The 15,358-nt window shown below is 40.8% G+C and overlaps 1 protein-coding gene across 1 annotated transcript in view; it reads left to right on the forward strand.

Moving 5' to 3' along the window:
- The window catches only part of MOV10 (Mov10 RNA helicase), a 153,247-nt gene extending 147,629 nt beyond the window's left edge, over window positions 1–5,618 (forward strand). The window contains exons 21-23 of the mRNA XM_075333616.1: window positions 1,105–1,193; window positions 2,721–2,845; window positions 3,472–5,618. Coding sequence (XP_075189731.1) covers window positions 1,105–1,193; window positions 2,721–2,845; window positions 3,472–3,536 — 279 coding nt within the window. The 3' untranslated portion in view covers window positions 3,537–5,618. The remainder of the gene's footprint in view (window positions 1–1,104; window positions 1,194–2,720; window positions 2,846–3,471) is intronic.
- Window positions 5,619–15,358: the final 9,740 nt, after the last annotated feature.

The following is a 15,358-nucleotide window of genomic DNA, read 5'->3' on the forward strand; positions in this document are numbered from 1 at the left end:
TCGAGTTCTAGTTCGATCTAGAACAGGCCCCAAAATCACTCGAGCCTAGAACTGGAGAACCTCGAACCACGAACCGCGCTCAACTCTAGTGAGCCCCCTTATAGCCTCCTCTATACATTATTAGCAGCACATGGCCTTCTATATACTGTTTGAGCCCCTATATACAGTGAGCCCTCAGAGTACTATATACAGTATGAGAATGCAGTATGAGCCGCCACATAGCTTCCCTAAATACATTATTAGCAGCACATGAGCTCCTGTATACACTATGAGCCCCCACACAGCCTTCTACATACATACAAACCTCCCATAGAAATGGATAACAAAAAAGGGCACATGCTCACCTCACTCCCATTCCTCCAGTGCACTGATGCTCTGCACAGCACATGCGATGATGTGATGTCATCACGTCTGTTATGCCTCACACTGATTGGTAGATGATGGAACCAGGAAGCACCATCCTCCACAAATGTGTTCGCCACTGCCTGCATTCTGTGGATGCAAATATGGGTGACACCAGGAAGTGGCGGAGGGCATGCTTTGGCCTGTGGTCCACTGTTTTCAACTGCGGGCCGAATTGGAACAGCTAGAGGGCCAGATGTGGGTTGCACTTTGCCCAGCCCTAGATTAGAGGAAGGTTTCTGTGCAACTAACAAATAGTGCCTGCTTTGTTGACTTGCTAATACTTATACACCATAATAAAACATTTTAATATGCCTTCATAAGACATCAGATCGCAGTTATCAAGGAATCATTTTTTATTCAACATTTGTATGTCCTGCATGTTCATATAGATGGCTTAGGAGGGTTAATCCTTTTGACAAATTCCCTTTAATGTCTTTAAAACCTGCAGCTTTATACTCAGTCATTTCATTATAGTATATTGTATAATGTTGCACAATTTTTTTGCAGTAGATACATGTATTCAAGTGTGTGTGGAATTATCTTAGCAAAAAAAATTTAAAAACTATTTTATTGCATAAACTGGCAAAACTGCCTCATATATAATTCTATAAAAGAAGAAGAAAAAAAATGAGGAGAAATGTCCTTTTGCGCTTCCATTGCATCTTCTAATAAGAAAAAAAATCTTTTTTCCCCATTTAGAGATTTAATGTCTCCATAACAAGAGCAAAATCTCTCTTAATCATGGTTGGTAATGCTGTTATCCTACGAAAAGATCCAAATTGGTGTCGGTAAGTAACGATGATTATGCCTGTATACAAAGACCATTTTATCTGGCATGTCTAAATTTAGAAGTCAGAAATGTTTGTCCCAATGGATTAATAAATGTCCATACAGTAGAGGGAGAATTGCTCAGCCATGTTAAGGGGGTGCTCCTATATAGAGTGATGCCCATCTGGCAAGTGAGTAAAGGGGGCTTTACATGCAACGACATTGCTAACAAGATGTTGTTGGGGTCACGGAATTTGTGACACACATCTGGCCTCGTTAGCGATGTCGTTGCGTGTGAAACGTTCGAACGACCGCTATCAAAAATACTCACCTAATCGTTAATCGTTGAGACGTCGTTCCTTTCCCGAATATCGTTGCTCTTCTGGGACGCAGGATGTTCGTCGTTCCTGAGGCAGCACACATCGCTATGTGTGACACCCCAGGAACGACGAACAACACCGTACCTGCATCCTCCGGCAACTTTCCTGCGGCTGCTCTCCGCCCCTCCGCTTCAATTGGATGGCTGCCGTGTGATGTCGCTGTGACGCCGCACGAACCGCCCTCTTAGAAAAGAGGCAGTTCACCGGCCACAGCGACGTCACTAGGAAGGTTAGTATAGGGTGACTGGTGCTAGCGATATTGTGCACCACGGGCAGCGATTTTGCCCGTGACGCACAAATGACGGGGGCGGGTGCGAACGTGTAAAGCCCCCTTTAGGACAGCAAAGTCATATGGTTTAGCTGTTTTTCCAGAGGGAGATGTAGCCATGAGGGCCCCTGTACATTACGTATTCTTCCCAATCATAGAGACCTACTGTATATAGTGGGCAGGCACACTGGAATCAATCGGAGCTCAGCATTCATTTTTTAAACACTTAAAATTGCAATAATCAATTGCTATAGGCAACACAGATTTTTCTTTGAGACAATTTTAATATTTGCCCAATTTTTTTTTTTTTTTTGTAAAACTGTTCTATGAATAAAGAATTGAAAATAAACTAAGCTGATCTAATCAAGCATTGGAAAGTGATAGGAGGTTCCCACTTGCTGCTTATTTTAACAGAACTTCAGGAGTGGTAGAGTTGGCAAAACTAAAAGTGGGCATTTAGAAGTTGATTTTGGGAATTTTGGGGGCATTTGCCTTTTAAAGGGGTTGACCCAAAGTGTGAGGAGTGTATTTACATTTTACGTCCATTAGAAAGGGTGTGTGGTTTTGAAAATACATTACATTTTCATGTGCAATAGCGCCCCATTCCGTGTTTTTGCTTGTGATTGGTGGGTAGATCCGCCTTTAGTTGTGAGGTGACTGTTCCATTGTAGCTATGACAACCTGCCAGATGCAGCATGACCACATTCCCTCCCATTGCCCTGTGTGGGAACCTAGTATAAACTTGGTTATAACACACGTTGTGCAACCAAAGTCATTAAGTAGACTCAGACTTGCACCTAACAGTATTTCTTGGTAAGATCAGGTACACATCTCTTGGTGGTTAACAATGACTGAACTGATTCATGAATTTATTGTTAACCTACTTTCATTTTCATCAGGTTTTTACAGTTTTGCACTGATAAAGGGGGTATTCGTGGCTTCCAAGCAGGTGACCTTGAAGATTTGAATGAATCTGAACTTACAGAACTATTTGGAAATATGAATGTTAACGAACCAGAACCTTGTAAGTGAAGAATCACAAGTGTACATTTACTGTTTCTGACTCCATCCAGTGTACTACCTCTTCTGATTCCACATATTTCCATCAGGTAAAATATTAAAGCCTATACTCTTCTTCTTTTTTTTTTTCCCTGTACCAACGCCATTCCAGAGGTGTTGCAGCTCGTGGTTCCAGGGCTCATGTGGAGTTGTGATGTCAAAGTAGCCTCATATCCAGTCAGCGCCGCATTCCTTCTACCCGCCTTCGGACCATACGAGCAATCAAGAGGAAAGGAGTGCAGTCGCAGCACTCACTAACTGATTTGGTCCAAAGGTTGTGAGACAGAAGCCGGCTCTGATTTGGACGTGGGGCTCCTGTGACGTCACAACCATACATGAGCCGCTGCAATGACGCCGGTACAGGAGGTGAGTATAGGCTTAATTATTTTACCTGGGAGGAACCTGGAATCAGAAGAGGTTGTCATAGTAGTGGATAACCCCTTTCATTTTTCTAGCTGTAGTAAATATTGTGTTAACTAACTATGCACTTTCCCTGTTATATTATTTAAGATCTAATAAATATCAGCGTGTTATCAATCAGCGCGACATGATATAAATATAACTAGGTGTATATGTTCTGTTATTTTACAGGTGAGCAGAGTGGCGAGAGTGCAGTGCAGCAGCAAGGAGAGCCAGCATGGAGACATGAGCATTAACGCATCCTCACTGACAAAGCTTCCAGGAGATTTATACTTCTATATCAACTTTTAGACGTTATTCCCTCATTCAAATGCATTCCCTTGTACAATGTCCTATTAACAGACTGTTGAAAATTCTTTTCTTTTTGTCCCTGTGTAATATCTTTTGTCCTCCATGTTATAATTCTCATAGTTTATAACAACCAGCTTTCTAAGACTCCTGTTATGTAGGTTATTTAAAGATTTTTCCTTTGTAACTGTAGATTTGCCTACTTTCTATATGAAAATTGGACGACAACCTATGGGGTTTTAATTGGCGGCCATACTAGCCAACATTGCTCTTCCCTGAGTAACATAAAACAAAGGCTGTGTTTTTTAGCCTTTTTTTTGTTTTGTTTTTTTTGGGGGATTTCATCAGTGTTTCAAACAGCCATTCAATATGTTCAATTGCAAGAACAATTTAGTTTTCGGTGCTATTTATGAACTATGATAACCTTCATTAAGGCCGAAGAGGTCTTTGCAACTTACAGTATCCATGGGAAAATGACGTTCCTATCCTGGCTTTGCTGAATGGAAGCCACGATTCTAGTGGGTGGGAAAATTATTTGGCCAATAAAAATATTTTTAACATTCATTCGGTATTAGATTTTGACATTCTTGGGCAATGTTCATATTGCCTAACAATGACAGTGGTTCTGCAGCCCCTGGAAAATGGGATTTGGATATATGTGCAGAGTGGATCATTGACTATAATAATGCAGACTGAGTCACTGTGTGCTCTGCTGGACGTCTTTTTCATCTCTGCCTCCCTGCTTGAGGCAGGCTCCAAGATGTAGTTGATCACATTCGAATCCCGTTTTCCAGGTCTTCCTACTTAAACCCCAACAGAGCTATTGACGTGAGAGTAAAACACAATGTGAACCCGGCCTTACATTGTTAGAACAGAGAACAACACAACATCTCTTTTCCTAGATACTTCACCTACACGTCATAGTTTTCAGTTTAAAGCTAAATTATCTTAATGAATTACATTTTAAGTAAAATTATTAGAAATAACGATAGCACAATCAAGCCTTGATTGATCCTAATTGTCTTGTCTTTCTTATTTAATACATACGATGAGCACTGGAAAAACACCAACTTTTGTCATTTTTGTCACCAGTACATATTATACTGCCTGTGATCGGGGCAGCTTATGCAATATCACTGCATTAAGAATTTGGATAAATCAGTATCAATTGTATATTTTTATTAGTTTCTGAATATTCATTGATGGGCTAAAATTGTTTAATTTATCACTTGAATTGTAGAATTTAATCATATATTTATAAAGGGGAACTTTTGGAATACTTTTTTTTTTTTTTCTTTTTACAAATTATTTGAAACGCTAACTTTTATCACTAATGACTTCATATATATAGAGACCTTAATCTGATCAAATCAAGTTGGGATTTTTTCTTTTCTGATTTTCTTATACCATTGCTTACACATAAAGGAAATATCAGTCATAAATAACAGATCAATAATGTGGTGGAGCGATTAAGTGTAGATACATACATGATGTAATTATTTATAAGAGCTGATGTACATGGGACACAAACAATCTCCTAATTATTATTAGGCACCATTCAGACAACATTTGACAGTTTTTAGCGTTTGATCAAAATCAATTTTGATCATTCAGTATTTCATCAGTTTTTTTCTTGTATAGAACAACAAGTGATGGAGAGTTCTCAAGTTTCTACTATGAAACAGTCAGTGAAAAGCAAACCACAATCAAATAAACTGGACCACACTCAGATGCCTTCTAAGAATGTATAGAGTTGCTTTATCAAGTTTGATCCGTAATTGGGATATAAATCAGACAAGTCTTCGCGTTTTGGTGTGCACCAGTTGGTTATGCAAAAATACATGGACATGAAAAAAATATGTGCACTACTGTATTTGGTTTTCTGTTTTTATACATTAAAATTTTGATATGAGATTTTTTTCAATTTTGTAATAATAAAAATTAAATATTTTAAATTATGACCTGACTAGTTCTGACTTGTGGTTTTAATTTTATATAATTTACAAATATTGTAAAGAGTTTTTAGCCATATTGCAGCTTTTTTAAGGAATAAATACATCTATGGAGAACCCAACAGGCAGCAATGCTGTTAGTACATAAACACTCTACAAAGACCAAGACGATTATCACCACCATATGGTGATAACTATGAAACTTGCGGATCTGTACGGCATTAGTCAACAAGGCAAAAATTCCAGCGCTATGGTCTGCAGAAAAATTAATTTATAGAAAATCCAAAGGTTAAAATTCAGACTTCAAATGTCAGACAAAAATCCCTAAAAAAAAAAACAAAAAAAAAAAACCCCCAAACCCATGTACATCTACGCATTTCAAGTGAGAACCATTGTTACTCATGATAACATTGCAAGTGCCATATGTATATACATAGGATTTGATCCTATTCACACTTGTGGCTTAATTAATTCAGACATGATTTAATTATGTGCCAATATTTTCATGGTTAACATATTGTAAGAACGTTGTTCATATTATAGCACCTATGTACAGGGATAAATAGATATTCCTTTAAATTGTTTCACTACGTAATGAGATTGAAACTACACAATATTCTTGTTTAGTAAGTCTATTTTAAGGGAATGCAATACTTCTCAATGTGTGATTAATTCACACCTTGTTAGAACCTTGTTCACATTGCAGAGCCTATGTAACAGGATAAATAGAGACCATTGTTAACACTAGAAGTCCCAGAAATTTTGAGCTCCCCCTCCCCCCGAAGTCCCGAAAGAGGGTCAAATGACCCTTAAGGCCCCGTCACACACAACGAGATCGCTAACGAGATCGTTGTTGCGTCACCGTTTCTGTGACGCAGCAGCGATCTCATGTGTGACACCTACCAGCGATCAGACCCCTGCTGTGAGATCGCTAGTCGTTGCTGAATGGTTGGGACCATTTTCTTCAAAGGCGATGTCCTGCTGGGCAGGACACATCACTGTTTGACGCCTACCAACGACCTCCTAACACTGTCCTAACGCCTGCCGAGATCTTTATACAGATCGCTGATCGTTACTGTTTCGTTGGTAAGATCTGACTGTGTGACATCTCACCAGCGACCTCCCAGCGACTTACCAGCGATCCTTATCAGGTCGCATCATTTTCGGGATCGCTGGTAAGTCGTTAAATGTGATAGGGGCTATAGTCCAAACTATTATCAAATACAATAAACTGAATAGAACTAACTAGAAACTAAATGGCTGAACTCAATGGAAAACAACAACCTCCTGTGGTGCGACAGTAATGGCCTTAATTACAGAACAAAAGACTGTGATTATAGGATGTTAGCTAAAATCCTTCAGATCATTCGACCCATCTCTGGGTTCCAAAGGTAGAAATGTTAAATGACCTCTCTCTGGGACTTCTAGTGTTAAAGGGTTATTCTCATTTCTAAGATCCTACCCAAATATATAATAGGTGTATAATATTAGCAACTACTTACAATTAGAAATGTAGTATAGTTCTTCTGATTCACTGTGTCGCTTACTTAGTGTTCAGGACATTGCAGGTATTCATTGTTATGACCACGCATATAGTGACAGTTGCTAGTGGCCGTAATCTTGGATACCTAAGGTCTTGCAATGCCTACACGTTAGGTAAGCAGCTTAGTGAATCAGAAGAACTATACTACATTTGTAATTGGAGGTATTTCCTATTATTAATAATAATATTATTATTTATTATTATTCCCACTGCATGTTGGGCTAGGATCTTGGAGGTGGGAATACACCTTTAAATAATGTCACTACATAATGGTTAACAAATTGTTAGAATGCAGTTATACTTCTTTTCTTTTTTTTTTTTTTCATTGATTCGGAGTATGATTCTAATTAAATGTGTTTAAACTGAGATTAAAAAAAAGGTAAAATATAGAAGAAAAAAAAAATAAAAAAATTCTAAATATACAGTGCCTTGCGAAAGTATTCGGCCCCCTTGAATTTTTCAACCTTTTCCCACATTTCAGGCTTCAAACATAAAGATAAAAAATGTTAATGTTATGGTGAAGAATCAACAAGTTGGACACAATTGTGAAGTTGAACGATATTTATTGCTTATTTTAAACTTTTGTAAATAATAACTGAAAATGGGGGAGTGCAATATTATTCGACCCCTTTACTTTTAGTGCAGCAAACTCACTCCAGAAGTTCATTGAGGATCTCTGAATCATCCAATGCTGCCCTAAATGACTGATGATGATAAATATAAGCCATCTGTGTGTAATGGTCTCCGTATAAATGCATCTGCTATGTGATAGTCTCAGTGTTCTGTTTAAAGCACAGAGAGCATCATGAAGACCAAGGAACACAACAGGCAGGTCCGTGATACTATTATGGAGCAGTTTAAAGCTGGATTTGGTTGCAAAAAGATTTCCAAAACTTTAAATATCCCAAAAAGCCCTGTGAAAGCGATCATATTGAAATGGAAGGAGTATCATACCACTGCAAATCTACCAAGACCCGGCCGTCCATCCAAACTTTCATCTCAAACAAGGAGAAGACTGATCAGAGATGCAGCCAAGAGGCCCATGATTACTCCGGATGAACTGCAGAGATCTACAGCTGAGGTGGGAGAGTCTGTCCATAGGACAACAATCAGTCGTACACTGCTCAAATCTGGCCTTTATGGAAGAGTGGCAAGAAGAAAACCATTTCTCAAAGATATCCATAAAAAGTGTTATTTAAAGTTTGCCACAAGCCACACACCAAATATGTGGAAGAAGGAGCTCTGATCAGATGAAACCAAAATCAAACTTTTTGGGCACAATGCGAAACGATATGTTTGGCGTAAAAGCAACACAGCTCATCACCCTGAATACACCTTCCCCACTGTCAAACATGGTGGTGGCAGCATCATGGTTTGGGCCTGCTTTTATTCAGCAGGGACAGAGAAGATGGTTAAAATTGATGAGAAGATGGAAGGAGCCAAATACAGGATCATTCTTGAAGAAAACCTGTTGGAGTCTGCAAAAGACCGGAGACTGGGATGGAGATTTTGTTTGTCAACAAGGCCGTGATCCCAAACATAAAGCTAAATCTTCAATGGAATGGTTCACACACATATCTAGGTGTTAGAATGGCCAAGTCAAAGTCCAGACCTGAATCCAATCGAGAATCTGTGGAAAGAGCTGAAAACTGCTCTTCACAAACGCTCTCCATCCAACCTTACTCAGCTTGAGCTGTTTGCAAAGGAAGAGTGGGCAAGAATTTCAGACTCTCGATGTGCAAAACTGATAGAGACCTACCCCAAGCAACTTGCAGCTGTAATCGCAGCAAAAGGTGGCGCTACAAAGTATTAAGTTAACCCCTTCAGCCCCCAGCCTATTTTGACCCTAAAGACTAGGCCACTTTTTGCAATTTTGACCAGTGTCACTTTATGAGGTTATAACTCTGGAATGCTTCAATGGATCCCGGTGATTCTGATATTGTTTTGTCGTGACATATTGGGCTTCATGTTAGTGGTAAATTTAGGCCGATATTTTTTGCGTTTCTTTTTTTCCAATAGGTGGCGCTGCGCTAGATTTTGTCTCCTTTCCTGGAGAGACAATTTGAATATTTCGCAGAGGGGCATAGCAGCTATAAGTCTCCTTACTGGCAGCCGGACTGGCTTGCAAAGTCTCCTTAAGGAGAATAGTGTTCCCCCGTGAAAAAAAAAATGGACATTTCGTGAAAATTTTGAAAATGTAATTTTCAAACTTTGAATTTTTATGGTCTAAAACCAACGAGACATATGACACAAAATAATTAACCTTTCCCACATGTCTACTTTACATCAGAACAATTTTGGGGAAAAATTTTTTAAGTTATAGGGGTTCAAAGTTTTATGAGCAATTTCTCATTTTTACAACAAAATTTAGAAAGCCACTTTTTTAGGGACCACATCACATTTGAAGCGATTTTGAAAGGTCTACATGACACAACACCCAAAAGTGACACCATTCCAAAAACTGCACCCCCTCAGGCTACTCAAAACCACATTCAAGAAGGTTATTAACCCTTCAGGTGCTTCACAGTAACTAAAGCAATGTGGAAGGAAAAAAATGAACATTTTACCTTTTGCAACAAAAATGTTAATTTAGCCTCAAATATTGCATATTCACAAGGGTAGCAGGATTAAATTAACCCCAAAAATTTGTTGGGCAATTTCTTCTGAGCATGCAGATACCTCCATATGTGACGAAAAACCACTGTTTAGGCGCAAGGCGGGACTCGGAAGGGAAGGAGCGTCATTTGACTTTTTGATCAGAAAATTAACTAGAATCGTTCGCCGCATCATGTTGCGTTTGGAGATGCCCTGAGGTGCCGAAATAGTAGAGCTCCCCCACATGTTACCCCATTTTGGAAAATAGACCTCTCATGGAATTTATCTAGATGTTTATTGAGCAATTTAAACCTCTGGGGGCTTCACAAAAGTTAATAATGTTAAATAAAAAAACAAATTTCTTACCACGAAATTGTTACTTCAACCAGGTAGCTTTTTTTCACAAGGGTATCAGGGAAGAATTGCACCATAAAATGTAAGGTGAAATTTCTCACGAGTACACAGATACTTCATATGTGGTGTAAATCAAATGTTTGGGCGCACAGCAGGGCTCGGAATGCAAGGAGCGTCATTTGACTTTTCAAACGCAAAATTGTCTGGAATAATTAGCGTATTCCATGTTGTCTTTGGAGACCCCCTGAGGTGCCGAAACAGTGGAGCTCCCCCACGTGACCCCATTTTGGAAACTAGACCCCCATGGCATAAAAAAAAAAAATCAGGGCACACGCACGGATGTGCTGCAAAAAGGGGGGGACTAGGTGGGATGGAACAAAGAAGTCCTGTCCAAAGTAGAGTACGAATGCAGGACACTTGCTGATCAGGTACCTAATTGTTCAAGTTGTCGGGTTTTTTTTTGGGGTGCACAAAAAATGCAAAAACTCGAGCACCAATTACGTACCTGATCAGCCAATCACGTAGCTGATCAGCACTTGGCGGCAAGCAGGTGGGGGAGGAGGGGGGGAGGGAGGGAGTGGGAGATGCGATTGGGGATAGTTAGAAAAGAGCCATGAACAATACTTACAGGATGGATCAGAACAGCAGCAGGATCACAGGAGAGATGGCAGAAGATGGGGGGGCGGCAGATGGGGGGGCAGCAGCAGATAAAGGGAGCATTGGGGGATGTGAGACGGCGGCGGCTGGGAGAGGGTGGCGGCGTATGGGAGAGGACGCAGTGGATGCAGGAGCGGCGGGGGATGGGGGGGTAAGGGGGGAGTGGGAGGTGAGATTGGGGATAGTTACCTTACAGGATAGATCTAGGCAGCAGGATCACAGGGGTGAGAGGTGGGGGGAGAGCGGACAGCAGATCACAGGGGTGAGAGGTGAGGGAGCACAGAGCACGGGGATGAGAGTTTGGGGGAGAACGGACAGCAGATCATGGGGGTGAGGTGGGGGGGAGCGGGCAGATCACGTAGGTGACAGGTGAGGGAGCACAGATCACGCGGATGAGAAGTGGGGGGAGCGGGCAGCAGATCACGGAGGTGAGGTGGAGGGGGCGGGCAGCCGATCACGGAGGTGAGGGGGCGGGCAGATTATCACGGGGGTAAGAGGTGGGGGTGAGGGCAGCAGATCTGGGAGAGCGGTGGCAAATTGAGGAGGGCGGCGGATCAGGAGGCTTTTCGCCGGTTTGATATAGTACAATGGCAGCGCGGAAACTTCCGGGTCCCATGGTCCGGTCTCATGACAGCATGGGACCGGAGCTTGTCGCCCTGCCATTGTACTGTATACACTGTACTGGCATGCTCCAGGACCGACGAGTGAAGCTGAGGGGGGGGCGGTCACCGGCAACAGGTCCACGGTGATTGGAGAGATCGGTCACAAGGCTTTCATAAGGATTTCAATGTTTCAGCCATTTTCAATGGCTGAAACATTACAGTGGCTGAAACATTACAGTGGCTGTGATTTGGCTGAGTGGCGTTCGTCAGCCAATCACAGCCTCCGTAGGTCCGGGGAGGAGGCACCACCCCTCCTGAGGTCAGGCACAGGTCCACTCCTTCCCGAATCTGCGGTTTGTGTGAACCGATCGCTGTCTCCGGGGCTCTGGTGCCGCGATTTCGCCATGACTGATACATCTGTCATGGGTCTTTAAGTACCAGGGCACCATGACTGATGCATCCGTCAAAGGTCGTGAAGGGTTTAAAGGGAACTAATAATATTGCACGCCCCAATTCTCAGTTTTTTATTTTTTACAAAAATTTTAAATAAGCAATAAATATCGTTCATCTTCACAATTGTGTCCCATTTGTTGTTTCTTCACCATAACATTCAAATTTTATCTTTTATGTTTGAAGCCTGAAATGTGGGAAAAGGTTGAACAATTCAAGGGGGCTGAATACTTTTGCAAGGCACTGTATTTACAGTGAATTCAATTATTCTCGGACCCATGTGCTCCAGGTTCTCCCATTACTGTTTTCTACCCATTACTGTATATAGCATATACCGTAGTTACATGATTTTGTTATTTATGCCCTTCTGTGAACAACGTTCTAACAATGTGGTAATTATTCACACGTTGGGACCTACTGAAAGTTCTTAAAACAGACTTTCTAATAGAGTATTATTTGTGCATTTGTAATCTTTATTATGCAGTGACACTATTCAAAAGAACAGCTCTTTCTGTATTTACTCTGGTACATAGGTGCTATGATGTTAACTATGTTCCAACAATTTATTAACCATTAAAGAGTGACATTATTTAAAGGAACAATTATCTTTTTATCATGATACATAAAAAATTGTTTAAAAAAACTGTAGTCCTCAGTGGTTGATACCTTTTTAATGGCTAACTGAAAAGATGGTAATAATAGCAAGCTTTCGAGACTACTCAGGTCTCTTCATCAGGCATGGTATAACGCAAAATCTGAAGAGTCTCATATTTATACACAACATCCATGCCTGATGAAGAGGCCTAGTCTCGAAAGCTTGCTATTATTACCATCTTTTCAGTTAGCCATTAAAAGGTATCAACCACTGAGGACTTCAGTTCTTTTAAACAATTTTTTATCTCTACTGGCTAACACGGTACAAAGATATATTTTACCTGTATCATGATTCATAGGCACTACAATGTGAACAAGGTTCTAGCAAGGTGTGAATTAATCACACATAAAATCCTTCACAACCTGGCGATTTTTCATATTTTCCTCCCTTTCTTCCAAGTCCCATAACTTTAACTTTTTTTTTTTTTTTTTTCCCATCAATATAACCCTATGAGAGCTTGTTTTTATGAGCCAAGTTGTACTTCCAAATTGTATGATTCATTCTGCCCCATATTGTACAGGAAAAATGGGGAAAAAAATTCAAGTGCAGTGACACTGAAAAAACAAAAGTTCAATTCTACAACTTAATAATAATAATAATAAATTATTTACAATGTTCACTATATTGTAAAACTGGCACCCTATGATCATGTTAATGGGGCAGCCGATGGGAGCAGGGAATGGCGCGCTCCCTGCCACCATGTGTTAAATCTTGCTGTTAGAGATTGACGGGAAGATGTAACTAGTTAACAGACGCAGGTGGATCTTGGCAGCACGTATTAGCTGATCAGATGAGACAACATGTGTAGGGAAAGGCCAGAGTCACACTTGCGAGTACCTCACGTGTAACTCGCGCGAGTCTCTCATTGAATCATTCGGCACGGACCCGCACTCTCCTGACAGGAGCGGGTCGGTTGCATGTATGTCTATGCAGCTGAGATGCTCCTGCCCTAAGAGTGTGAGTCCATGCCGGGTGATTCAATGAGAGACTCGCGCGAGTTACACGCGAGGCACTCACAAGTGTGACTCTGGCCAAAGGTGCGGGCTCTCTGCGCACCCTGCCTAAAAGGGGAGTACACGACCTATGAAGAAACAGTACATAAAAGATCGTGAAGTGTTTACTTAATAGACTTACTAAATTATATTTTGTGTGGATGCCATCTCATTACACAGTTATACTATTTAAAGGAATAATCTTTTTCTTTATCCTGGTACATAGGTGCTATAATGTGAACAACATTCTAATGATATGTTAACTATTCAACCATTAGCACATAATAAAATCACGTCTGAATTAATTAAGCCACATGTGTGAATGGGTTCAAATCCTATTTATATGTACAGGGTGGGCCATAAGTATGGATACACCCTGATAAAAATAGAAGTGGTTGCTTATATCACCTTACAGTTTGTGGCTTATTAGTACATTGGAGGGGCCAAACATTTGAGGCCAGGTGATGCCCATAGTGGCCATCTGCAAAGCTGCCATTTTGAATTCAACTTTAATTTTTTTCAATGGGAAGGGGCTCATGTGACTCATCAAAAACATAGAGAATCGCACAAGAAAATCAATGGTGTGTTCATGTTTAATGTAGCTTTATTCATTATCGAGTTATTGACACGTTTGTGACATGGAATAACGACAGTAACCCACTAAAGGATGTGCTCAAAGTGCTGCCCATTGTGTTTAATTGTTAACGCGATTCTCTTCTCCCACTCTTGACACACCAAGAGCAATACCGCAGATTGAGGATGTGGGGCACCTGAAACAACGGATACAGGAGGCCTGTGGTAGCATTTCTTCTGCGGTATTGCTCTCTGTCAGTCAATGGTTCTGTAAACTTCAGAATCACCGGGATCCGTTGAAGTGTTTTAGTTACATCCTCTGAAAGTGACACTGGTCAGAATTCTAAAATTTGGCACAATTTGGTAAAACTGACTTCTTCCTTAAGTGGTTAAATAATTTAAAAAATAAAAGCCACATGCGGTTCCTCTTGTTTTGATACACAGCCAAGATAAGTGCTTGGCTGAGGGGTGCAGCCTGTAGTCGTGGGCCTCGTCTGTGCTGGCATCAATACAGTGGGGGACCCTATGCCAATTGTTTTATTTTATACCACAATATAGAGGCGCAGATAGGGTCTATGATTCAAACCAATCACAGATGCTGTCTCAGAGGGTGGGGCGTAGACCAACAGCAGCCGATCAGAGATGCCGGTGGAAGGGGAAAGCAGTGAATATGCATTAGTGATAATTGTTGGACCCATAAGTAGTGCTGCAGCCGCAGGGACACTCAGTAAGTTTGTACTGCTTTAACCCTTTTTATTTTCTTTCTTTTACAGCCCCCTACACAATTTTACAACACATCATTTTTACCTCCATTGACTTTAATGGGTTTGGTTAGAATTGACGATCTGATCAGATCGGATCCTATTGCGATCTCAGGCAGGATTGGAGATCCTAAACAGATCCAATCCTTGGCAGGATCGTGCATTTCTACTGGTAACATTAAGATTGCTGATATTTTTCAACAATTTTGGCTCTCAAGTCCAAATTCAGAGATCTTGATGTTCCTTTGCCTATGTGCATGAAATGATCAAGGAATTTACAAGCAACCCATGGCGCTATAGCTAATCTCCCTTAACATGAATAGCAGATAAAAATGGATGCAACGCAGGATAGTATGGATTGTGTATATTAGTGTCAGCGTCCTCTATCTGTCAACATTTGAATGATATGAGATTCTATGGTAGGAGACCAAGGAGGAAACCACTACTGACACAAAGACATGAAAAGAGTAGTCAGCTGGGAAAGTGTTTTGTGGACAGATGAGACCAGGATAGAGCATTTTGGTAAAGCACATCATTCTACAGTACTATTTACTGATAATAGAATGAGGCCTACAAAGAAAAGAACACTGTACCTACAGTCAAATATGGTGGAGGTTCAAAGATGTTTTGGGGTTG

The sequence above is a fragment of the Anomaloglossus baeobatrachus genome, chromosome 2, assembly GCF_048569485.1.
Source record: "Anomaloglossus baeobatrachus isolate aAnoBae1 chromosome 2, aAnoBae1.hap1, whole genome shotgun sequence".
Taxonomy (NCBI): domain Eukaryota; kingdom Metazoa; phylum Chordata; class Amphibia; order Anura; family Aromobatidae; genus Anomaloglossus; species Anomaloglossus baeobatrachus.